The sequence below is a fragment of the Saccopteryx leptura genome, chromosome 2 (genome assembly GCF_036850995.1).
Source record: "Saccopteryx leptura isolate mSacLep1 chromosome 2, mSacLep1_pri_phased_curated, whole genome shotgun sequence".
Taxonomy (NCBI): Eukaryota; Metazoa; Chordata; class Mammalia; order Chiroptera; family Emballonuridae; genus Saccopteryx; species Saccopteryx leptura.
The window spans coordinates 344,082,671-344,106,801 of NC_089504.1; the positions used below are offsets into that span (position 1 = coordinate 344,082,671).

The 24,131-nt window shown below is 46.2% G+C and overlaps 2 protein-coding genes across 3 annotated transcripts; both read right to left on the bottom strand.

The window, feature by feature from the left end:
- Positions 1–3,196: 3,196 nt before the first annotated feature.
- On the bottom strand, positions 3,197–6,301 carry RPL27 (ribosomal protein L27). Of its 2 annotated transcripts, XM_066364054.1 has the most exons (5): positions 6,187–6,301; positions 5,875–5,957; positions 4,579–4,748; positions 3,522–3,632; positions 3,197–3,410 (listed from the first exon to the last, which is right to left on the bottom strand). In XM_066364054.1, the coding sequence occupies exons 2-5, from the start codon at positions 5,953–5,955 to the stop codon at positions 3,362–3,364; spliced, it is 411 nt and encodes a 136-aa protein (XP_066220151.1). In that variant the 5' UTR covers positions 5,956–5,957; positions 6,187–6,301; the 3' UTR covers positions 3,197–3,361. The 2 variants fall into 2 exon arrangements, with proteins under 2 accessions (XP_066220151.1, XP_066220150.1); XM_066364053.1 differs by lacking the exon at positions 6,187–6,301 and having other exon boundaries at positions 5,875–6,164.
- A 5,862-nt stretch (positions 6,302–12,163) lies between these two features.
- RUNDC1 (RUN domain containing 1) lies at positions 12,164–24,033 on the bottom strand. Its single transcript, XM_066364057.1, has 5 exons — positions 23,520–24,033; positions 19,285–19,443; positions 16,192–16,390; positions 15,221–15,343; positions 12,164–14,281 (listed from the first exon to the last, which is right to left on the bottom strand). The coding sequence occupies exons 1-5, from the start codon at positions 24,015–24,017 to the stop codon at positions 13,416–13,418; spliced, it is 1,845 nt and encodes a 614-aa protein (XP_066220154.1). The 5' UTR covers positions 24,018–24,033; the 3' UTR covers positions 12,164–13,415.
- Positions 24,034–24,131: the final 98 nt, after the last annotated feature.

Sequence of the window (24,131 nt, forward strand, 5' to 3'; positions counted from 1 at the left end):
GCCCCAACTGGTTTTTCCCCACCCCTGGGAGGAGCTATGAGGCCTCAGGGGGAGCTATTCTAGTGCAAAATGAATTCTGGCCCCAATCAACCATTCCCTGCCTGTCAATCCCAGCAAAAGCCCACTGGTAGATTGTCTGCTTTGTTAATGGGTATTTCCCCAGAGCCCAGAATAATGCCAGGCACACGCAAACATTGATAAAACAACTAAAAAACAAATGCAACCAGGACAATCCCCCCTCCATCAAGTTCACAAACCTGTCATAATAGCCCTGGCCAGGTGGTTTAGTGGATAGTGTCCCAGCACGCCGAGGTCACAGGTTTGACCCCAGGTCAGGGCACATATGAGAAGCAACCAACGAATGCACAGCTAAGTGGAACCAAGTGGAATGAGTAGATACTTTTCTCTCAAATCAATAGAAAAACTAAACCTATCATAATAGCATTTGTTGAGAGCAGTTATGTGCCCAATACTGGTTCTGCTTTGCATGAATTAAACTGTCTTTAAAACAACCCCTTAGTTCTTTCCTGATTTTACATGAGATTCTAAACTTCTAAAGCACAGTATATAAACTTGACCAATTTCACATTATAGGAAGTGAAACATGTATCCATACCTCGTTGTACAGTATTTGAACTTGGTGTTTGAGGCAGAGAACTTAAATTTGTAGTCAAGAGGACTTATATTCATTTCCATTTGTGACTGAGTAGACAAGCTAATAGGAGTTTCAGATGTCCAATATTTAAGGATGAGGAACCAAATGAAAGTACATAAAACAAGTGTGTGTGATGTTTCCCAGTATTTCCACCAGGAATAGCTTACAGAGCCCCTTTCTCACGCCCCCACCCCACCACAGGTGGAAGTGTGCCAAGTGCTTCAGGCTTGGCAAACAGGCCTCTGGATCCGTTTCATCTAGTGACTTAGAACAAGCTCATGTGGAGTCTATTTCATCTGTAAAACAGGGTCACAAGGGCCTGACCTGCGGTGGCGCAGTGGATAAAGTGTTGAGCTGGAACGCTGAGGTTGCCGGTTTGTGCACTTGTCTGGTCAAGGCACATATGAGAGTTGATGCTTCCTGCTCCTCCCCCCTTTCTCTCTCTCTCACTCTCCTCTCGAAAGTGAATAAAAAATAAAAAATTTTTAGCCTGACCAGGCGTGGCGCAGTGGATAGAGTGTTGGACTGGGATGTGGAGTACCCAGGTTCGAGACCCTGAGGTCACCAGCTTGAGCGTGGGTTCACCTGGTTTGAGCAAAAGCTCACCAGCTTGGACCAAAGTTCGCTGCCTTGAGCAAGGGGTTACTTGGTCTGCTGAAGGCCCATGGTCAAGGCACATATGAGAAAGCAATCAATGAACAACTAAGGTGTCACAATGAAACACTGATGATTGATGCTTCTCATCTCTCTCCATTCCTGTCTGTCCCTGTCTGTCCCTCTCTCTGACTCTCTCTCTGTCCCTGTCAAAACAAACAAACAAACAAACAAACAAAACAGGGTCACAAGGATCGCAAGCCCTTTCAACCACATTTCTTTCATGCCAGTCTCTGTAGGCAGGCCGTTAGAGCAGTGGTCCCCAACCCCCGGACCGGTACTGGTCTGCAGAGAAAATAAATAACTTACATTATTTTTGTTTTATTTTATTATTATTATTTTTTGGTATTTTTCTGAAGCTGGAAACGGGGAGGCAGTCAGACAGACTCCGCATGCGCCCGACCAGGATCCACCCGGCACGCTCACCAGGGGGCGATGCTCTGCCCATCTGGGGTGTTGCTCTGTTGCGACCAGAGCCATTCTAGCGCCTGAGGCAGAGGCCATGGAGCAGGGCCTGAAAATATTTTCTGACATTAAACCGGTCCTTGGCCCAAAAAAGGTTGGGGACCACTGCGTTAGAGGACCTCTCCCGGGTCCCACTAGGAATATTTGCTCTGAGCCTCCCTCCCATCCCTATCCAGAGTAGTCCTCAACAGAGGATCACGAGCACAAGACAACTTGCTAAAATTCTTACCTACTTCCCTGGCCGGTTGGCTCAGTGGTAGAGCTTCGGCCTGGCGTGCGGGAGTCTGGGGTTCAATTCCCGGCCAGGGCACACAGGAGAAGCGCCCATCTGCTTCTCCACCCCTCCTCCTCTCCTTCCTCTGTCTCTCTCTTCCCCTCCCGCAGCCAAGGCTCCATTGGAGCAAAGTTGGCCCGGGCACTGGGGGTGGCTCCATGGCCTCTGCCTCAGGAACTAGAATGGCTCTGGTTGCAACAGAGCAACGCCTCAGATGGGCAGAGCATCGCTCCCTGGTGGGCGTGCCAGGTGGATCCTGGTCGGTGCATGCGGGAGTCCATCTGACTGCCTCCCTGTTTCCAACTTCAGAAAAATACAAAAAAAAAAAAAAAATCTTACCAACTAAATCTAAACCATAGAGCTGGGCTCTGGTCTGACAAACCACCAATGCTAAGGTTTGAGAACCTCAAGTTAGCCCTGGCTGGATAGCTTGGTTGGTTGAGTGGCACCCCACAGCAGAGGCTGCCAGTTTGACCCCTGGTCAGGGCACATACAGAACAGACAAATGTTCCTCTCTCTAAAATCAATCAATAAATTAAAAAAAAAAAAGGCCCTGGCCCGTTGGCCAGTGGTAGAGCGTCGGTCTGGCATGCAGGAGTCCTGGGTTCGATTCCCGGCCAGGCACACAGGAGAAGCACCCATCTGCTTCTCCACCCCTCCCCCTCTCCTTTCTGTCTCTCTCTTCCCCTCCCGCAGCCAAGGCTCCACTGGAGCAAAGTTGGCCTGGGCGCTGAGGATGGCTCTCTGGCCTCTGCCTCAGACGCTAGAGTGGCTCTGGTTGCCGCAGAGCATCACCCCCTGGTGGAAATGCTGGGTGCACCCCGGTCAGGCACATGCAGGAGTCTTACTGCCTCAGTTTCCAGCTTCGGAAAAATACAAAAAACAAACAAAAACCCCCAAAAGAACCTGAGGTTAGTTTTCAATCCAAAATAGCCAGTGTCCTGTTCAGAAGGGTCTTTGGTTGTCACAATTGGTGATGGTGGTGGGTGGCTCAGGTCTAGGTACCTAACGAGCTGAATTAGGGGTGCTAAAAATCCTGCACCTAAAAAAGTCAACAGCAGCTCTTTTGGAAAACAGTTCAGATTACACTTTACCCCTTTAGGGCAGCCAGTTCATTAAAGGATGATCAAGCCAAGGACTAGTCCAAATTTCACAAAGGCAGATTTAGCTTTTTTATTTTTGTATTTTTCCACAACCCCTCATCCACCAGTCTTTCATCTTATGACTGTTTTCCTTCCCCAGATTAATAACACATAAAACAGTAAGACACAGGGATACTTTTTGGATTTTTAATGACTGAAACAAAAAAAGACCTAAAACCGCAGCTTCTGGAAGAACCATTTGTTCTTGCCGGTCTTGTACCTAGAGGGGAAGAAAGGACAACAATGAGAAGAGGAACAAAGAGAGACAACATTCCCTTCATAACAATTAGTAATACCATATCTCAACATCCACAAACAAAGCCTAACTTACCTCTCTTCAAATTTGACCTTGGCCTCCCGTCGGGCCTTGCGTTTCAGAGCGGGGTCTCTGAAGACATCCTTGTTGACAACAGTTTTGTCCAAGGGGATGTCCACAGAGTACCTGGGGACAATGATGAGGAGGCAGGATCAGCCCATATACTGGGAGGGCCTTCATACAGTTGCCCAAGTTCTCCTGGAACACCGGGGCGCCATGATCTGACTCCATAGGAGCAATCATAAAAAGCTGTCCCAAGGTCCTAGTGATAATCTTTGGAAATCTCCAGTGTTAACAGACTGACTTACATAGATTTAAACCACTGGAAAACTTCACACTTCATTCTCAATTTTCCCAGCTACTCATTTCCTAGCTAAGAACCGCCACTTTATGAAGACTGTTCAAGTTCTGCATATGCAGGGTGTTTTGTGACAATGCAAAACCTGGGTGTCTGCCTCCCTCTCCGAGCTTGCCAGCACCTGAGAAACGGCTCTGCTCTTATAGGTCAGTGAACAACGGGGAACGTGAAGGTCCAGTAACAAACTTTAAGGCACATGCTGCTGAACTTCAAAAATTATTGTTCAGGACTCTTTCAAATCTCATATTCCTTTATAACCCTTGTATCAAGATAGTGTATGGCAGCACAGTACTGTGCAAGGCCAGGAGCTAAAGGGTCCAGCAATCGAGTGAGACCGAGGAAGACCTACTTTCATTTGTCCACCATTTGTGAAAGCCTGTAATAAACCACCTGTGAGAATGAACAGTGGAAGAGGGCGGGCCAGATCCTACGCCTGTGCGGACTGTGGATGAAAACATGAAACAAGTCTCTACTCAACACCTGGAATGTTCAGGTGAGAAAGACAGAGAGCAAGCCTGGAGACTTTTCAGTTCTGTTTGGTCAAGTCAGGGACATCACCACAGAAAATGACAGGAACGTGGCTCCAAACTGTATGAAAGAGGCATGACTGGAAGCCACTTCAGAATGGCTGCAAGGCTGTCTCCTTATTCAGCAGGGCAGAGGAGGAAAAGAAATAAAAGGTTACCTTTTATTCCCCACTCTTGAAATGCTCACCTTGTGGGCATGAGGTGATTATAGTTATAAACTTTCACGAAAGACTTGATCTTTGACCTCTTGGCGATTTTCTTCTTGCCCATGGCAGCTGTCACTTTGCGGGGATAGCGGTCAATCCCAGCCACCAGAGCATGGCTGTAGGGGCGGTCTGTGGTGCCATCATCAATGTTCTGAATGAGCAAGAATAACATTTGTTATCAATTAAAGGCCTATCTAGGCCCTGTCCTAGATGGAGGTATGGCAGGTATAGAAAGCTTACCCCACCCCCAGGTCTCTGAGAGCCACTCTCTTACAGGGAAAAAGCACACAGAGCAGACACTAAGTGCTATGTACATGCCCAAACAGTAGTAAACATAAGGGTGGTATTCATGTCCACCAGAAAGAATCCAGAAAGGGTCCTGGGAGGTAAGAGGTTTTATATTAACAGTCACCATTTATGAAGTGTCTGCTACCTGCCACAACAGGATTCCAAAACTGGCAGCTTAGCTCCAGAAACCAGTCTAGTGGGGAAGGAGAACCAGGAATACCATTGTCCCCCCAAACAGCTAAAATCAGTGCTGTATGTGGTCAGAGTTTAGGGACATTTCAAGAGGCTAAAAAGGCGAAAAAAAGAAAAGAAAAAAGGCGTAAGTTAGCTTGGAGGGAAAGCTCAGCTGGTTAGAGCAGCATCCAGAAGCACAGAGGTTGCAGACTGAATCCCTGGTCAGGGCACATACAGCGACAGCCTGATGTTCCTTTCTCTCTCCCCTTCCCTTATCTCGCTACAATCAATCAATTAAAAAAAATGTAGGTAGAAGGCAAACAGTGAAGAGCTAAAATGAGCTAAGTGACCACTCTGAATAGAAACATTTTCTCCTCTTTTTACAGAATCCCAGGGGCAGTTCTTATTACCTGTTTGATCTCAGATGAATTAGTAAACATTTCTAAACCTCAGCAATAGAAAAGAATCCCGTATAGTTACTGCAAGGATTCGGACATGAAAACACCTGTAAGGCAGCGTGCCAGGCACTAAACAAGCGTTTAATAAACGTTGGCCATTATTACTTAAAGCCTCTTTGGTAGAGGACATATTCTTTGTTAGATACACAACTCAGCTCGTTTTTTTTCTTCCATTTTTCTCTTCCAAACGCAAAGCCCTCATCCACCCACCACCTCTACCCGCAATGCTCAATGGCTCATGACCCAAACCAGTTCTTGAATCCGACCCAAACCAGTTCTTGAATCCCAAGCTTGCTGCCCTCTGAAACCAGTCCGATTCACGGGAAACAAGGGAGTAGCGGCTTGCGAGTCTGGTACCTTCACGATGACGGCTTTGCGTCCAGAGTAGCGTCCAGCCAGGACCAGCACCACCTTCCCGGGTTTCATAAACTTGCCCATTTCTGCAGAGAGTTACAAGGGGCTGCTCAGAAATTCGCAAGCCCAGGCTGCGGGCCGGAACTTCAGGCCGTCGTCTTGGCCCAGGCCGCCCGCGGGTCCTGCTCACATGACAAAATCCACTACGAAGTCAACAGACACCGAGGAACGGAAAGTACTTAGGACCAACCTATAACTCGACCCCCAAACTGCGGATGGCATCGGATTGGAAGACCCCCGCCAAGATCTACTCACCCACAGAAACCTCTCGGGCCTAGAACAGAAAGGAAGAAACCGCACTTCCGCTAACCTATCACCTCGCGGGGGTGATCTCACTTCCGGTACTGCCTCTCTGAAGTCTCGACCAGCCTGTTGCTAGGCGCCCAGACTCTGCGTTGCTGGCGGAAGAAGCTCCTATGGGGAAAGCAGGGCTAGGCTGCTCATTTATTCAAATTAAACTTTATTAACAGAGCCAGCGTGAGAAAAGAGTTGCGAGTGCCGTCTTCTGCGTACAGATGGAAGAGCAAGGAAGGCTTGTATGCTAGTATCCTTTTGATTCAGCTGCTCTGCTGTCCCCTTGATTGTAACTCCTTTTTCTGACGCTAGGAGGGGACACAGTTTGAAATTTACTTTTTTTTGCCTTGGAAGAATCAGGGAACAAAATAGAGCATTTCTTTAATGACTACTGTGTGAACTGTTGTTAGGCGTAAAGAGGGAGAAACGAACACCAACCAAACAAAGGTATTTGTTCCCAACATTTAGAGTGTTGTATTGTTATAGATACTACAGACTAGAATAGCAGAGAAGGAGGTGAAGAACGATGATGGTGATAACAGCTGCTAACCCTGTGCTAAATCAAGTTAATCTATTTACGTATGTATATTATCTCATTTGATCCTCCTAACAATACAAGGAGATAGGTACTATTATCACCATTCTACAGTTGAAAAAACTGTGGCTTAGGAAAATTAAGTAATTTGCCCAAAGTCCACAGCTAGTAAAGTATTGGAAGTGGGACACCGATTCTAGCGTACTGAACCTACACTGTTTACCCTGTCCCCTGCCGCCATATTGAGCAATTATGCTGTTAGGCACTTTAGGTAAGGCGACAGCCTATTTAATTCTCACAACTCTGCATCTTGGATATTTTCTTTCCATTCAGACATGAGGAAACCAATTCAGAAAGGATAAATTACCTATTTGGATTGAGCCTGATTAATAGCAAAGATGGGATTCAAATCTAGGTTTATTATTATTATTCAATGAGAGGGAGGCAGAGACAGCATGTGCCTGACTGGGACCCACCCGGCAAGTCCACTAGACGTACGTAGCTCAGCAACTGAGCTCTTTTTAGCGCCTGAGGCCAAGGCTATGGAGCCATCCTCAGTGCCCAGGCCAACTCCCTCTAATGGAGTCATGGCTGCAGGAGGGGAAGAGAGACAGAGAGAGAAGTGAGAGGGGAAGATAAGGGAGAAGCAGATAGGTGCTTCTCCTGTGTGCTGTGACCAGGAATCAAACCCAAGACATCCACACGCTGGGCCAATGCTCTACCACTGAGCCAACCAGCCAGGGCCCAAATCTAGGTTTGAATTCAGGTCTAGTTGGCTCTCAAGCTATATTTTCTTTTTTTTAAAATTTATTATTATTTTTTTATTTTTATTTTCCATCACTCACTGGAAGTGTTTTTAGATGGTTCTTTAGGTGTCTTCAGAGTTCAAAAGAAAGAGAAACTGCTCATCTTACAATTTTTGCTTATCTGAACACTGAAAATCTATAGTATTGGTCTTGGGCAAGATGTGGCACCAGTGAGGGTTTCATTAATTCTCTTCTTCAGGTTCTTCCAGGCCCTCATTCTGCCTGACCTGTGGTGGTGCAGTGGATAAAGCATCAACTTGGAATGCTGGGGTCGCTGGTTCAAAACCCTGGGCTTGCCTGGTCAAGGCACATATGGGAGTTGATGCTGCCTGCCCCTCCCCCTGTTCTCTCTCTCTAAAAAGGAATAAACTCTAAAAAAAAAAAAAAGTTAAAAGAATATATGTGTATCTCCAGGACCCCATTCCAATGGTTTATCACTCTAATTATGTACTTATATTTCTACGTTCAATTAAACTATTTTCTACTTTAATTTGGAATATGACATTTTAGAGTTGGAAAGGACTTCAGAGATCACCTACTCTGCCTTTCCAAAAATGACAGTTTTAGGCCCTTGATGGTTGGCTCAGTGGTAGAGTGTCAGCCTGGCATGTGGTATCCCAGGTACAATTCCTGGTCAGATCACACAGGAAAAGTGACCATCTGCTTCTCTACCCCTCTCTCTCTCCCTTCTCTTTCTCTAGCTCTCTCTTCTCCTCCCACAGTCATGGCTCAATTGGAGCAAGTTGGCCTGGAGTGCTGAGGATGTCTCCATGGCGTTGCCTCAGGCACTAAAAAGAGCTCAGTTGCTGAGCAATGGCCCCATATGGGCAGACCATTGCCACATAGGGGGCCTACTGGGTGGATCCCAGTTGGGGCACATGTGGCAGTCTGTCTGCCTCCCTGCTTCTCACTTAAGAAAAAAATGAAAAAATGGCAGTTTTATAGCAGCAAAGTCAGAGTTGGTGACACAGAGCAAAGTCTCTCCATTCCCAACCAAGTGCTTTTTCCACTTTAATATACTACCCTCTCCATTTCCACTTCCATGGTCTTCTCCCAGCTTCCTCATCTGCTTCTGCTACTTTTGCTGTTGCTCCCTTGGGAAATAGAACCCAAACCCTGGACTCTTCTCACAAATGAACATGAACACTCTCCACATCAAATTAGTAACTAGACCTTGTGAATTTTGCCTTGTCTTTCAAGTCTTTTTTTATCCTCTTCCACCTGCTCCCTAACTGATGCGGCCTCAGTTCTTTTTCTTCTCTAGTCCCTCCTCAAACTTTTATATGGGTCAGAATTGTATGGGTTGCTGATTAAAGATGTATCCCTAACTCGAGATTTCATTCAGGTCTGGAGTGGAGCCATACAATGTGTAGATCTTATTTTGAGAAACTTCTCTAAATACAACTCTCAAGTCCACCACTTACCTGCTTGAAATACTTTGTTGGCTCTCTGCACCAGTTTGAACTCTACTTTCCTTTCTACCTTTCCTTCAGCATAAGTTTCTGACTCCTCCATACGCTTCCTGTACCCCTTGTGTTCCATCCAGCTCACCTACTCAAAAATCCATCCTCTTCTGAGCCCTGGGGTCCTCACTCAGGTTGTTCCACATCTTTATTCTTCTTCACTGTAGCCAGGCAAAATCCTATTTATTCTACACAAAGGCAACTTCAGAATTCTCTCAGGCAGAATCAATCTCTTCCTTCTGTTTCCTCAACAATCCAATCCATACTTACCTTTGTTATAGAATGGGTCGGGAACCTTTTTGGCTGAGAGAGCCATGAACGCCACATTTTTAAAAAATTTTTTTTTACAGAGACAGAGTCAGAGAGAGGAATAGACAGGGACAGACAGACAGGAGCGGAGTGATGAGAAGCATCGATCATTAGTTTTTCATTGCGCATTGTGACACCTTGGTTGTTCATTGATTGCTTTCTCATATGTGCCTTGACCGTGAGCCTTCAGCAGACCGAGTAACCCCTTGCTGGAGCCAGCGACCTTGGGTCGAAGCTGGTGAGCTTGTGCTCAAACCAGATGAGCCTGCACTCAAGCTGGCGACCTCGGGGTCTCAAACCTGGGTCCTCGGCATCCCAGTCCATTGCTCTACCCACTGCGCCACTGCCTGGTCAGGCAACGCCACATATTTTAGAATGTAATTCTTGCCCTGGCCGGTTGGCTCAGTGGTAGAGCATTGGCCTGGCGTGCAGGAGTCCCGGGTTCGATTCCCGACCAGGGCACACAGGAGAGGCGCCCATCTGCTTCTCCACCCCTCCCCCTCTTGATCTCTCTCTTCCCCTCCCGCAGCCAGGGCTCCATTGGAGCAAAGTTGGCCCGGGCGCTGAGGATGGCTTTGTGACCTCTGCCTCAGGCACTAGAATGGCTCTGGTTGCAACAGAGCGATGCCCCAGATGGGCAGAACATCACCCCCTGGTGGGCATGCTGGGTGGATCCTGGTCGGGCGCATGCGGGAGTCTGTCTGACTGCCTCCCCGTTTCCATCTTCAGAAAAATACAAAAAAATAAATAAAATAAATAAGCCTGACCAGGCAGTGGCGCAGTGGATAGAGCGTCGGACTGGGATGCAGAGGACCCAGGTTTGAGACCCCAAGGTCACCAGTTTGAGCGCGGGCTCATCTGGTTCAAGCAAAAGCTCATCAGCTTGGACCCAAGGTCTCTGGCTCGAGCAAGGGGTTACTCGGTCTGCTGAAGGCCCACGGTCAAGGCACATATGAGAAAGCAATCAATGAACAACTAAGGTGTCTCAACGAAAAACTGATGATTGATGCTTCTCATCTTTCTCTGTTCCTATCTGTCTGTCCCTATCTATCCCTCTCTCTGATTCTCTATCTGTAAAAAAAAATAATAATAAAATAAAAAATAAAATAAAATGTAATTCCATGAAAGCCATACAACGACCCATGTACATTATACATTATCCAATAAAAATTTGGTGTTGTCCCGGAGGACAGCTGTGATTGGCTCCAGCCACCTGCAACCATGAACATGAGTGGTAGGAAATGGATTGTAATACATGAAAATGTTTTACATTTTTAACATTATTTTTTTAATTAAATATTTGTCTGCGAGCCAGATGCAGCCATCAAAAGAGCCACATCTGGCACACAAGCCATAGGTTCCCGACCCATTATAGAACTTATCTTAGTTGGTTTAGATCAGTGGCTCTCATATGGTCCCCAGACAGTAGCAGCAATAAAACCTGGGAACTTGTTAGACGTGCAAATTTTCAGGCCCTACTCCACAGCTATTGAATCACACATTCTGGGGAGGGGACCCAGAAATTTGTTTTAACAAGCTATGCAAATTTTTATTTGGCTTGGTATCTCCTTAGTTGTGTGTTTCTTGAAGACAGGGAGTATGTGGAGTATGTTTTCTCTTTCCTCAGCATCTAGCCTGGCCCAGGCAATTGGTAGGCACTCAATCATGAATATATGCACAGCACCTGAAAAATCTTGACAACAGACCCTGTACTTTCATTGACTACATCTCCATGGCTTTCATTCTATACTTGCATATCCTTAGTCCTGGGCTGACTGTTCCTCCTCTCCACCCTTGTCTTGTCTGCCTCATCCCAAGCCAAGGGTGGAGCTCTGTCCTCAATTATAATGCAGATGGTATCAGAGACTAGCAGATATTTGACTGCTGGGATTGTCTCTGTCTCTATACATCTTTGTTTCATGAAGAACTTGGCAGAGCAATGGCTGTCTGCCCATCTCCCTGCAGCGTATTCCTTTGGCAGCTGAAATTTCTGGTAGGTCTGTGGAAAATACCCTCTTTTCCCTGAAGTGATGGTAGTGTGAAGGGGTGGCTAGAGGAGAGAGAGGAACAAAAGATCTGGAAGCATCATGGTACAATGAGGTAATGTGATCAAGTATAAAGACCACAGGATGTGGATTCAGGCAACTCGAGTTCAAATCCCAGCTTTCATCTTGTAAACCTGGACAAAATATTTAACCTTCCTGCAGTTGTTTTCTCAGCTGTAAATAGGGATAGCAGTGTCCTGCCTTACAAGTAGTGAGAAATAAATTAGGATGACACAAAGATGTTTCCTATCATGCTAACACAAAGCCTTAATACAAATTAGTTTTTGAGGATTAGAAAAATACCGGGGTGGCCTGACCTGTGGTGGCGCAGTGGATAAAGTGTCAACCTGGAAACGCTGAGGTTGCTGGTTCAAAACCCTGGGCTTGCCTGGTCAAGGCACATATGGGAGTTGATGCTTCCTGCTCCTCTCCCCTTCTCTCTCTCTCTCTCTCTCCCTTCTCTATAATGAATAAATAAAATCTAAAAGAAAAAAAAAAAGAAAAATACCGGGGTAATGCAGGGCTATGCCATATGGTTATGGCAGTTATTACCCACCCTAAGTGATATCCAGACAAATGGGTTTAAAAGTACCAATTTCCAAAAGTGACATGTGTTGTGACATCTGCTTTGGGGATGGGACTGCTGGCTAGGGTGATAGAAGAGGCAGAAAGGCCAGGAGCCAGACACAGCTCTAGAAAATGAACTGGATCAGATGGGCTAATAATGTTCAGACAGACTTACAAATCAAAGTCAGGGGTCTCTAAGCGCTTTACAGAGAACCTACAGAAAATACTAGGTTTTATTAGCAACCACAAATATATCATTTTCACATTTTACATTTATTCTGAGTCACACAGGAGAACTAATTCTAATGAATTCTCAACAATACATCTTAAATAACACATTGCTGGATAAAAATTAAGTTAAAATGCACTATGTAATAGTGCAGACATAAAAGTTTAGCCAACAATTTAACACATGAAACAATGTTGATCCAGCAGTGTTGGGAGCCCATTTGGTTTTCTAGAAAGTAATACACTTTGCCCATCTTTGGTCAGTCCTGGAGCAGTATGCAGGCTGAATGGCAAATACGAACGAAGAAGGCTCAAGTACTGAGGACCAAATAGGACCGCTGAGGTCAGTTTTACAATGAAGTGCTCAGCCCCGTCTATCAACAGCAATCTGCCCTAGTTCCCACCGTCCCTGTAGTACTTATCACATGATCAGATGTCCTTCATCATCCAGCCTCCAGGACAAGTGGAGTCACAACCCAGGAAGGAGTTGCTGCTGGTCACTGATGTGCTTTCCTATACACACCTGACTCTGGCAAGGTTTCTCCTGAGAATATACCTCTAACAAATCTACTTCTGAGAAGATTGTCAGTGTCTCGGTGGGAGGTACTCAGAGGAAAGTTACTTGACAGAGGACATGGTACCAGACAATAGCTGTCATTCCTTATAAGCAACCCTCTCCATGGTCTGTGCAGTGAAAAGAAGACCACCTTAACAAGGTGGTCTCTATGTGAAAAAGGGCTCATATTAAAATTAACTTGTGGTTAACTCCCTTATAAATGCTGTTCTCAGAATATTCCTTTCCTAGTTCTAGAGGGAGCTAAGGAATGAATATACACAGCCTCCCCTGACCTTGGCTCCCAACTTGGCTAATAGGAGCCTCAAGTCAAATGTTTTCCAGGACCAAAAACTCACTCATGTTGTCACTCACCATCATAAAAAGAATGGTTAGAGAAATCTGTATTTTCTAAAAATCAGACCTGGCACGAGGAGTTGGTGCATTAACTGTGCACCATGGCCAGTTTCTTTTACGTCAACTGAAATATATGTACCGTATGTACACTGTCGTTACATACCAGGGAAGAACCTTTAAATAAGAGGGTCTCCAGAATTTCTTTCTGAGATGCCAGGTGCAGTCATTTGGCTAGGGAAAACATCTTCAACCCTTCCTCCTCCTATCTTAGAAGACTAACCATCTGCCTTTGCTCAGCAAGGTGCTAGGGTAGGACCAGGGCACTCATCAAAAGGCATCCTTGATGTTCTTGAGCTGGCGCACAGCCAGGTCTACAGGGAGGCTGAACTTGAGGCTGCTAAGGCGACTGAGCAGGTTGAGGGCACTCTCAAAACCTGTGTGTGCCATGTAGCTCCAGGGCTGGTAGTGGGGCTCGATGAGCGACCCTGACTTGCAGATGAGGTTTACCCAGGACACGAGACGCTGCTCATTCAGCGCCATGCACACCAAGGCTTTCAACTCGGAGTCTGCACTGCGCTTGAAAGGGTCGTGCTCCGTCAGCACGAGGTGGATGGCTGTCAGTAGGCTCTGCTTGGGGGTCAAAACAGTGTCTCCCATAACAGGCAGGGCAAAGGACTGGGAGAGCTTCCGGGCTGGGGAGTCCACATAAGCGCGGCCGTTCTTAGCATGGTAGTACTTTACAAAGAGCTCCCAGGGGTGCATGGCCTCGGGGGCTGAGGAGAAGGCTGGCAGCAAACAAGCAATGGGGGCCATGACGAGGCTCATCCCTGGTGAGGAGGCATACAGCCCGTGGGCCAGCAGGTCCCGCATGGCCACTGTCAGCTCCTTTCGCACAGCTGTGGTCAGCTCGTCCTTGCCCCCCAGAGAGAGGTCCTGGAGGTTGGCAGAGGTGATGACATGGCCGTGTGGCTGGTGGCGTAAGGCTAGCTGCTTCACTCTGTCTACGGACATCTCCAGCCTCTTTAGTAAGGGAGAGTAGTCCCTGTCGGCCTGGCCCCTTGGCCACAGGGTTTGCGGGATCTGGCCCGTGGCACAACCAAACTGGCTAACAGTGAAGATCTGGAGCACTGCCAGCGCCCGCCGCATTAGGTGCAGCCCCGTCTCCCGAGCTCTCTTCACGTCTTCTGCCTTTGCTGTTTAGAAAACACAATGACTCACCAGTTAGGGCAATAATGGCACGAAGGTACATTCAACAAGTCACCAGTCGAGATCAAGCTTTGCTTTTAATGAGTCCCATAAGAGGCCAAGAGCCACCCAGAATGTCACTGGATTTACTTTTTTTAGTTAAGGATGCCACCGAACTTCCCCTTTTTGGTTAATAATAGCTATATTGAAACATAATTCACATACTGTATAATTCACCGATTTAAAGTGTACAATTCAGTGGTTTCAGTATATTTACGGAGTTGTGCAACCACCATCTCAAAAATAAACTCTGTACTATCAGCATTTCCCATCTCCCACTTCTTTGCAACCCCTAAGCCCTAGGCAACCACTACTTTACCGTTTTTTTTTTTTTTTTTTTACAGAGACAGAGAGAGGGATAGATAGGGACAGACAGACAGGAACAGAGAAAGATGAGAAGCATCAATCATCAGTTTTTCGTTGTGACACCTTAGTCGTTCATTGATTGCTTTCTCATATGTGCCTTGACCGCGGGCCTTCAGCAGACAGAGTAACCTCTTGCTCAAGCCAGTGACCTTGGGTCCAAGCTGGTGAGCTTTGCTCAAACCAGATGAGCCCGCGCTCAAACTGGCGACCAGAGGGTCTCGAACGTGGGTCCTCGGCATTCCAGTCCTACGCTCTATCCACTGTGCCACCGCCTGGTCAGGCACTTTACCTTTTTAAAAAAATATTTTATTTATTGACTTTAGAGAGGCAGGGATGGGAGAGGGAGAAGTGGGAAGCACCAACTCATAGCTGCTTTTATATGTGCCTTGAACGGATAAGCCTGGAATTTCAAACCAGCAACCTCAGCAGTCCAGGTCGATGCCTTATCCACTGCGCCACCACAGGTCAGGTTAATTTACTTTCTGTCTCTATAGATTTGCATAATCTGGAGGCGTACTTACATTGTTTGCTGTTTCCTGGAGGCAGTCTGCTGCTGCCAGTTCTGGTGGAGCCGTTTCCTGTCTTCCCACTGGCCTTGCACTCACAGTGCCCATTAACTGTCTGCAATGGGCTTCCCACTTCATCTGTAAGCAGAAGTTACAAAGAGAAGATACTTCTTTAGCCCCTTGTTAACAGATTTTTATTTATTTTTCTTATTTTTTTATTTTTATTTTTTTTCATTTTTCTGAAGCTGGAAACAGGGAGAGACAGTCAGACAGACTCCCGCATGCGCCCGACCGGGATCCACCCGGCACGCCCACCATGGGGCGACGCTCTGCCCACCAGGGGGCGATGCTCTGCCCATCCTGGGCGTTGCCATGTTGCGACCAGAGCCACTCTAGCGCCTGGGGCAGAGGCCACAGAGCCATCCCCAGCGCCCGGGCCATCTTTGCTCCAATGGAGCCTTGGCTGCGGGAGGGGAAGAGAGAGACAGAGAGGAAAGCGCGGCGGAGGGGTGGAGAAGCAAATGGGCGCTTCTCCTGTGTGCCCTGGCCGGGAATCGAACCTGGGTCCTCCGCACGCTAGGCCGACGCTCTACCGCTGAGCCAACCGGCCAGGGCGTTAACAGATTTTTAAAAGAAGAATATTTACTAGTGCCTACTACATGACAAGACTTACAAACATATTTTATTGTTTAGAATGGTGTTGGCATATAGTAGTTGGCTCAATAAATATTTGCTGAGTGAAGGAAGCATGAATCATTTTATGGGCAAGGAGAGTGGGACTAAAGAGATTAGGAACCTGCCCAATGACATGAAGCCAGTAAATGACAGAGCTGGGATTTCAGCTGTCTGGTTCTAAAGTCCACTCTGTTCTACTCCACCACGTTGGCTCCCTTACTAAGCGATCAAACCTCTTAAACAGTACAAGATTGGCATCTTTAGGTATTATATACATAAAATATCACAACATCTGTCCACCCTCCTCTAACCTTGGATGAAGTCGATAAACATCTCGAGGTCTCGGATCTGGGTTTTCAGCTGCTCAACCAACTGTTCCTTCACTCGGGCTGGGTTCACGATCTGAGCCACAGCTGCGTCCACACGCTGCCGAAGCTCTTCAGTGGACAGTGAACTGATGTCCTCATTCAGATTCATGTCCAGTTTCTTTATTAGCTCATCTATGATCATCTGTCAAGACCATAAGCAATGAGCACACCCTTTGGAATTTTCAGGAAGAGGGCTAGGAAGGAGAATCTTTACAGTACATCTCCTACTTTTAAACAGAAATCAAAGATACAGAGCCTGACCAGTGGTGACGCAGTGGATAGAGCATCGACCTGGGATGCTGAGGTCCCAGGTTTGAAAACTTGAGGTCGCTAGCCTGAGCAAAGGCTCATCCAGCTTGAGTGTGGGGTCGCCAGCTTGAGTACAAGATCATTAACATGATCCCTAGGTTGCTGCTAGCTTGAGCCCAAAGGTTGCTGGCTTGAAACCCAAGGTCAATGACTTGAGGCCAAAGTTGCTGGCTTAAGCAAGGGGTCATTGGCTTAGCTTGAGGCTCCCTACCCCCATCAAGGCACATATAAGAATCAATGAACAACTAACATGACCGAACTATGAGTTAATACTTATCGCTCTCCCTCTCAAAAAAACAATAACAAAACTAAAAATACAAAATCAAACTCAGAGAACTCCCAAATTTGTGAGAGAAATTATGCAAATACCAATCAAGGTAAGGACAGACCCTTTATTTCTCTGCAAGTAACAAGAAACTTTGGTTTCTCTCTGACAGAAATGGCTCCTCTCACTGCCAATGTTCTACCGGCTAGGCAACTTTCACTCAGGTGACCAACAGTGTGAATAACCACAATGGCTAATGATCCAAAAAGCCTCATACTTAGCTTCCTCCAAGGTTTCCAAGAGAATAAATACTTATTTATTGATTTTAGAGAGACGCAGGGTGGGAGAGGGAGGAGTGCAAAGCACCAACTCATAGCTGCTTGGAGACCTCGGAGGAAGCTAAGTATGAGGTTTTTCTTAGTTTCTAATCTTTCTTATTCCTTCTTATCCTACTTTAGGTAACTAAAAAAAAAAATAAAAAATCTTTACAAATATCAAGGTACAGCCCTGGCTGGATAGCTCAGTTAGTTAGAGTGTTGTCCTGATACACAAAGGTTGTGATTTCAATCCCTGGTTAGAACACATACTGCAACGGACTGATATTTCTGTCTCTCTCTCTCCCTTCCTCTCTCTCTCAAATTAATAAATAATCTAAAAAATGCTAACACTGATACTGCTGTTTTTTTAAAACGTTTATTTTATTGATTTTAGAGAGAGGAAGGCAGAGAGCAGGAGAGAGACAAGAACATCTGTTCCTGTATGTGGATCAAACCAGCAACTTCTATGCTTTGGAAAGACGCTCTAACCAACCAAGCTATCCGGTCAGGGCAATAAACTTTTAAAAAAATTAAACAAACAAAAACATCAAGGTACAGTACAGCCAAAATATAATGTCCTGGTGACACTGTTAGAAACAATGAAATCTAGGAGCCCAACCAGAGGAACAGGCACGTCGCAAGGAGAGGCAAACATAGGGAAAGCTGTAGCTGTATTCCTTTCTTTTCTTTATTTTCTCTCTCTCTCTCGAATTTTATTGATTTCAGAGAGAGGAGAGAAAGGAGAGAAAGAGAAAGGTGAGGGTGGGGGGAACAGGAAGCACCAACTCATAGTAGTTGCTTCCCATATGTGCCTTGACTGGGCAAACCCTGGGTTTTGAACCAGCGACCTCAGCATTCCAGGTCAACACTTTATCAACCGCACGGCCACAGGTCATGTTTTTTTTCCTACCAGCAGATTTACCTGTCTACCCATGTTTCTTAAATAAATACAGCATTAAAGTCAGTCTGGATTCCTGGCTTATTTATCAACTAGTTGTAGGGAAAAAGCTAGTCTGTATTGTATGATGTGCCTAAGTAGAACTGTTTTAATGATAAAATGAAAGAAAGTGTTAGTTATTCTTATATAGCACTAAGATTATTATTAATAATAATGAACAAAAAGATAGAGCTCAACCATTATATTATAAAGCTTTGGAATATCTGTTTCCACATTTGAATAAAGACTGGTACCATGTAACAGTAAAATTTTTCTTTGATTTGGGCCAGCAAAAGGATCCTCAGTAAGACCCGGGGCAAACAAGGTAGGAAAGAATAAACACTGGAAGAATGCCTGACCAGACGTTGGCGCAATGGCTAGAGCATCGGACTGGGATGCGGAGGATCCAGGTTTGAAACCCTGAGGTCGCCGGCTTGAGCGTGCAAGCTCATCTGGCTTTTTTTTATTATTATTTATTTATTTTTTACAGAGACAGAGAGTGAGTCAGAGAGAGGGATAGACAGGGACAGACAGGAATGGAGAGAGATGAGAAGCATCAATCATTAGCTTTTTCATTGCGTGTTGCAACACCTTAGTTGTTCATTGATTGCTTTCTCATATGTGCCTTGACTGTGGGCCTTCAGCAGACTGAGTAACCCCTTGCTAGAGCCAGTGACCTTGGGTTCAAGCTGGTGGGCTTTTCTTTTGCTCAAACCAGATGAGCCCGCGCTCAAGCTGGCGACCTCAGGGTCTCGAACCTGGGTCCTCTGCATCCCAGTCCGACGCTCTATCCACTGCGCCACCACCTGGTCAGGCCAAGCTCATCTGGCTTTACCGCGGGCTCACCAGCCTGAGCATGGGGTCGCTGGCTTGAGCATGGGATCCTAGACATGACCCCATGGTTTCTGGTGGGAGCCCAAAGGTTGCTGGCTTTAGCCCAAGATCACTGGTTTGAGCAAGGGGTCACTCGCTGTGCTGTAGCCCCCCCTCCCATCAAGGCACCTACGAGAATACAATCCATGAACAACTAAGGTACCGCAACAAAGAATTGATGCTTCTCATCTCTCTCCCTTCCTGTCTGTCTGTCTCTATAGGTCCCTCTTTCTGTCTCTCTCTGTTTCTGTCGCACAAAAAAAGAAAAAGAATCAACACTGGAAGGAACAGGGTAACATTAGGTAGTGGTGGAGGCACCACTGGTGTCTACTTACCCGCTGTCTTTCCAAGACCACAGACTGTGGCAGGGAATCATAATTCCCTTCTTGATAGGCAAATGTTTCCAGGTCATCTAGTTGGGTTTTGAGCTGCAGTATCAGTTCCTTCTGCTTCTCCCTTTGGGTTTCCAGACGTTCCTGTTTCTCCTGCTCACTCTACAACGAGAAAGTACTTAGGTTTATTTCATAGGTAAAAGAAAATTCAGGGCACATCAAGAATCCTCTCAAGCCAGTAATGACTGGCAAAATATAAAATGCTTCCAAATAATCCCAGCAAAATATGGAATTTATAATATAGGCTCAAAAATAAGAATAACTATTTCATACAGAAAAATGTATTAAATGTGTGTTTTCTTTAAGAAAGTATTTGTCCCTTATTTGAAATAGAATATGAATGGGACCTTTTGTAAAAATTGTCCCCCCGCAAAAAGGTCTAGTCAAGATTGAGACAATTTATCTTAGCCAATACAGCCTCCCAGGAATTAGTTATGTCATCCTCCATAACCAGTTACCACAGAGCAACTCCAGAGAATCTGGAGGTAAGCACACAGAGAAAGGCTTTATAACTCATAGTCATTTTTTTTGGTTCAAAAGCCCATCCAATGTATTATAGACATTTGCAAAAACAAAAGAATAAATGCAGACTGCCTGACCAGGTGGCAGAGCAGTGGATAGGGCCTGGGACACAGAGGACCCAGGTTCGAAACCCGAGATCGCTGGTTTGAGTGTGGGCTCACCAGCTTGAGCGCGGGGTCTCTGGCTTGAACATGGGATCACAAATAGGACCCCAGGTCGCTGGCTTGAGCCCAAAGGTTGCTGGCTTGAGCAAGGGGTTACTGGCCCAGCTGGAGCCCCCTAGTCAAGGCACATATGAGAAAGCAATCAATGAACAACTACAAATGAAGAACTGATGCTTCTCATCTCTCTCTCTCTTCCTGTCTATCTGTCTCTATTTGTCCCTCTGTCTTTCTCTCTGTCTCTGTCACAAACAAAAACAAAAAAAAACATTGGTTCTTCCATGCCTTTCTTTCTTATTTACTTTTTTATTGATTTTAGAGAGGAGAGAGCGAGAGCGAGAGCGAGAGAGAGAGAGAGAGAGAGAGAGAAAGGCCAGGGGAGGAGCAGGAAGCATCAGCTCACAGTTGCTTCCTGCATATGCCTTGACCCAGCAGGCCCCGGGTTTCGAACTGGCAATGTCAGAATTCCAGGTCAACGCTTTATCCACTGTGCCACCACAGGTCAGGCCCATGCCTTTCTTGATGTCAAAACAAAACAAGCCCAGCAAATCATGCAGGTATAAGGCTGCATTTTAAATTAGAAGTCTACAGGATAATACATTTAACCTTAATATGGTACTTACCAAGCCCTCCAGAAGTAAGGTTAAGAGAGAGAAAAAAATGAAAAAACAAATTAACGTTTTGTTCAAGTTACTTTTAAAAGCAATGCTCTTGCTTTACCTTTATTCAACATGAAAGCAAGGCTTTTCTCAGGATACTCACTCTCCAATCCTTTCTGAGTGTTGCTTTCTTAAATTCTGTTCCTTTTCCTGTCTTAGTATAGACCTAGTTATCCTTTATGAGAGGGTTTCCTTGCCCCAAGCAGAACTGATCACTTCCTCCACTGTATTTTGTACACACTTCTACTCTAGCTGCTGTCACATTATAATTATTTGTTTAGGACTCTGTCTCCACCTGTCTATGAACCCCTTACAGGCAAGGGCTTTGACCTTGTACCCTCAAGGCCCAGTACAGTTCCTAGCATAGGGTAAGCTCTCAATACATTTGTTTCATGCTACTGAATTAGGTACAGAACGACTCATTCCAAAAATAATAGCCTTCACCCCCCATATTCAAGGGTTCGCCTTCTGTGGTTTCAGTTACCTGCAGTCAACCAAAATCCAAAAATATTAAATAGAAAATTCCCAAAATAAACAATTCAAAAGTTTTAAACTGCACACTGTTCTGAGTAGCATTATGAAATCTTGAGCCTGAATCAACCCTTTGTCCAGAGTATCCAGGTATCTACTACTCACCCATTAGTCACTTAAATAGCTGTTTTGGTTATCAGATTGACTGTTGCGGTATCACAGTGCTTGTGTTCAGATAACCCTTATTTTACTTAACAGTGGCTCTAAAATCATTCATAGAATATTTATTACGTATATTGTTATAATTATTCTTTTATTATTAGTTGTTGTTGTTAATATCTTATTGTGTCTAATTTATAAATTAAACTTTATTATAGGTGTGTATATATAGGAAAAAACATAGTATATATGTGTTCTGTACTATCCAAGTTATCCATCCACTGGGGGACTACTGTAATGAATTTTTTTTTTTTTTGTATTTTTCTGAAGCTGGAAACGGGGAGAGACAGTCAGACAGACTCCCACATGCGCCCAACCGGGATCCACCCGGCACGCCCACCAGGGGGCGATGCTCTGCCCCTCCGGGGCGTCGTTCTGCCACGACCAGAGCCACTCTAGCGCCTGGGGCAGAGGCCAAGGAGCCATCCCTGGCGCCCGGGCCATCTTTGCTCCAATGGAGCCTTGGCTGCGGGAGGGGAAGAGAGAGACAGAGAGGAAGGGGGGGGGGTGGAGAAGCAAATGGGCGCTTCTCCTATGTGCCCTGGCCGGGAATTGAACCCAGGTCCCCCGCACGCCAGGCCGACGCTCTACCGCTGAGCCAACCGGCCAGGGCTGTAATGAATTTTGACTAGAGGAAGCTGTCTAACTTCCAAGGAGAAAGAACTGCGTAAACTTTGTGTTTTCATTGTATGTCAACTATATGAAGCCAAGACAGAAAGAAACCAGCTATAATTCTTGATTCCGTTTTCATGAGAATGTCTGCTGAACTTTGTCACTTGCCATAATAATTCTAGTATGCTATTTATTAGAATGTGAGCAAATAATGTGAGAAAGTTTCAAAGAACAATGAGCTCTGGTGCAAGGCAGGAAATAACAATTTCCAGTATGAAGTGAGATAAAATACTGGTTTAAAAAAATTAAGAACTGATCAGAAATAAATCATTTGGATCACACATATCCCCCACTTTGGCACTAACTGTTCACATGTTAGTACATGCACACAAAATTACATCTGCTTATTAGGTATTTTTGAGCACTATAATTTTTTTTCCAAGTTGTTCTGTTTCCAAAAGTTAAAATGAACAGTCATAAAAGCAAACCTACACAGAACTTTTAGTGCGCCTCACACCTGAACAGGACCTGGCCACAGTAATTCTATCCTTTCTATTCCTTGAGTCTGCCAATTAGAGGTGGTTGCTCCTTGTTTGTGCAAGGAGTTGGGGGTATGTGGAGAGAAGGGTGGAACAGTAAACAAAATTGCACTGGAAATATTTCAGATTAAAATAATTCAATATTTGTTACTGATAAGTCTTCTTGGTTTAAACCCAATTTAAGTGGGAAGAAAGCCACATGTGAGTTGTAACTTGAGGAATAAAAGGATGGAGAAAAGACAGCGAGTCTCCTCAACACCTATCTACAATGGCACACTTCCAGAGATTCAAAGACTGTAAGGAAACGTTCCCTTGGTGTGGTATACAGATTCTTATAACTTCTTGATACAGGCTAACTGCATGAATCTTGTCAGTTAGCAAAGGAACTTCATTTTAGAATACTTCGTTATTAAGCAGGATGGGGAAGGAGTTTCAAAATACCAACAAAAGAGAATTCATGTAATCAGGGCTGTGCATCTAATTACTAAGATACCCTGCTCTTCACCAAAGCTCTCAGACAAGAGTCTAAAGATGAAAGATTCTCTAGATTCCACGAAGGCACAGGCAGAGTATATATCCATGATTTCCAGTTCACTGGACCTTCACTAGTCAATTTTCCCAATCTCCACGGGAGGGACACCATCAGCAAATGTGCCAGGACTTAGGTACTTATAAGGTGTCCGCAAGGTGAGCGGGAGCAGCACTGCTTTGGGTGGTTGCTCTGTCGTCCTCTTAATACTTTCTCCGCTCATAGCTCCTCTGCCCTTCACGTCATCACACCTTCGGTGGACACCTCTAACCACAGGTTCCGAGGCCTCTCTGTCCTCTAGCCCTTCAGCGGTCCGCACACCTGTCTCAATCTTCGGGTCTCAGACGCACCTACTCACCTAGACAGGTGGGCTTCTCACCACGGCTACCTGCATCCTCGTCAGCATCGCCATCTACCCAACCCCTCCCATTCCTATACCCCTCCGGGCCCGGACCCAGCTGCTCACCTGGTCCTCGCCCCGCAACCGCGGTCGGTCCCCCGGAGGCCCGTCGACCTCGTCGCTGGTGGGGTCCTCGAGCTCCCCGTAACCCAGGACGTGAGGGCAGCCGCGGAAGGCGAAGTCCTCGAGCTCGCGCAGGAGGCGCTGCTGCTCCGCCGGCGCCCCGCGCACCACCTGGCGCAAACGGAACTGCACCTGTGCGAAGTGCGAGGACAGCGCGAGCAACGCTGAGTCCAACCGCCGCCGCTCGGCCTGCAGCCGCCGCAGAGTCCGTCCAGGTGAGTCGGGAGGGGAGCCAGGGGTCGCGCCGGGTTCCTCGGCAGGAGCCTCTTCGGAAAACGGCGTCGCCCCAGGCCCAGCCTCCGCCACCGCCCCTACCGGGGCCCAGCGCACTGCCTCATATGGTGGCAGCGACTCCTCTTCTTCCTCCTCTTCGTCCCTCTCCTTTGGTCCAACGGCCGCCGCCACCCTGACCGGTTCCGCAGCTACTTCGACAGCCGCCATCTTCCCGGAAACAGCGTCGCACGTCAACCGCGCCCCCTTGCTGCCTTGGCAACGGGCCGCGGGCTGGGAAAACGGGGGAGCGTATGGGCGGGGTTCAGGCGTCACCGAGTTCGG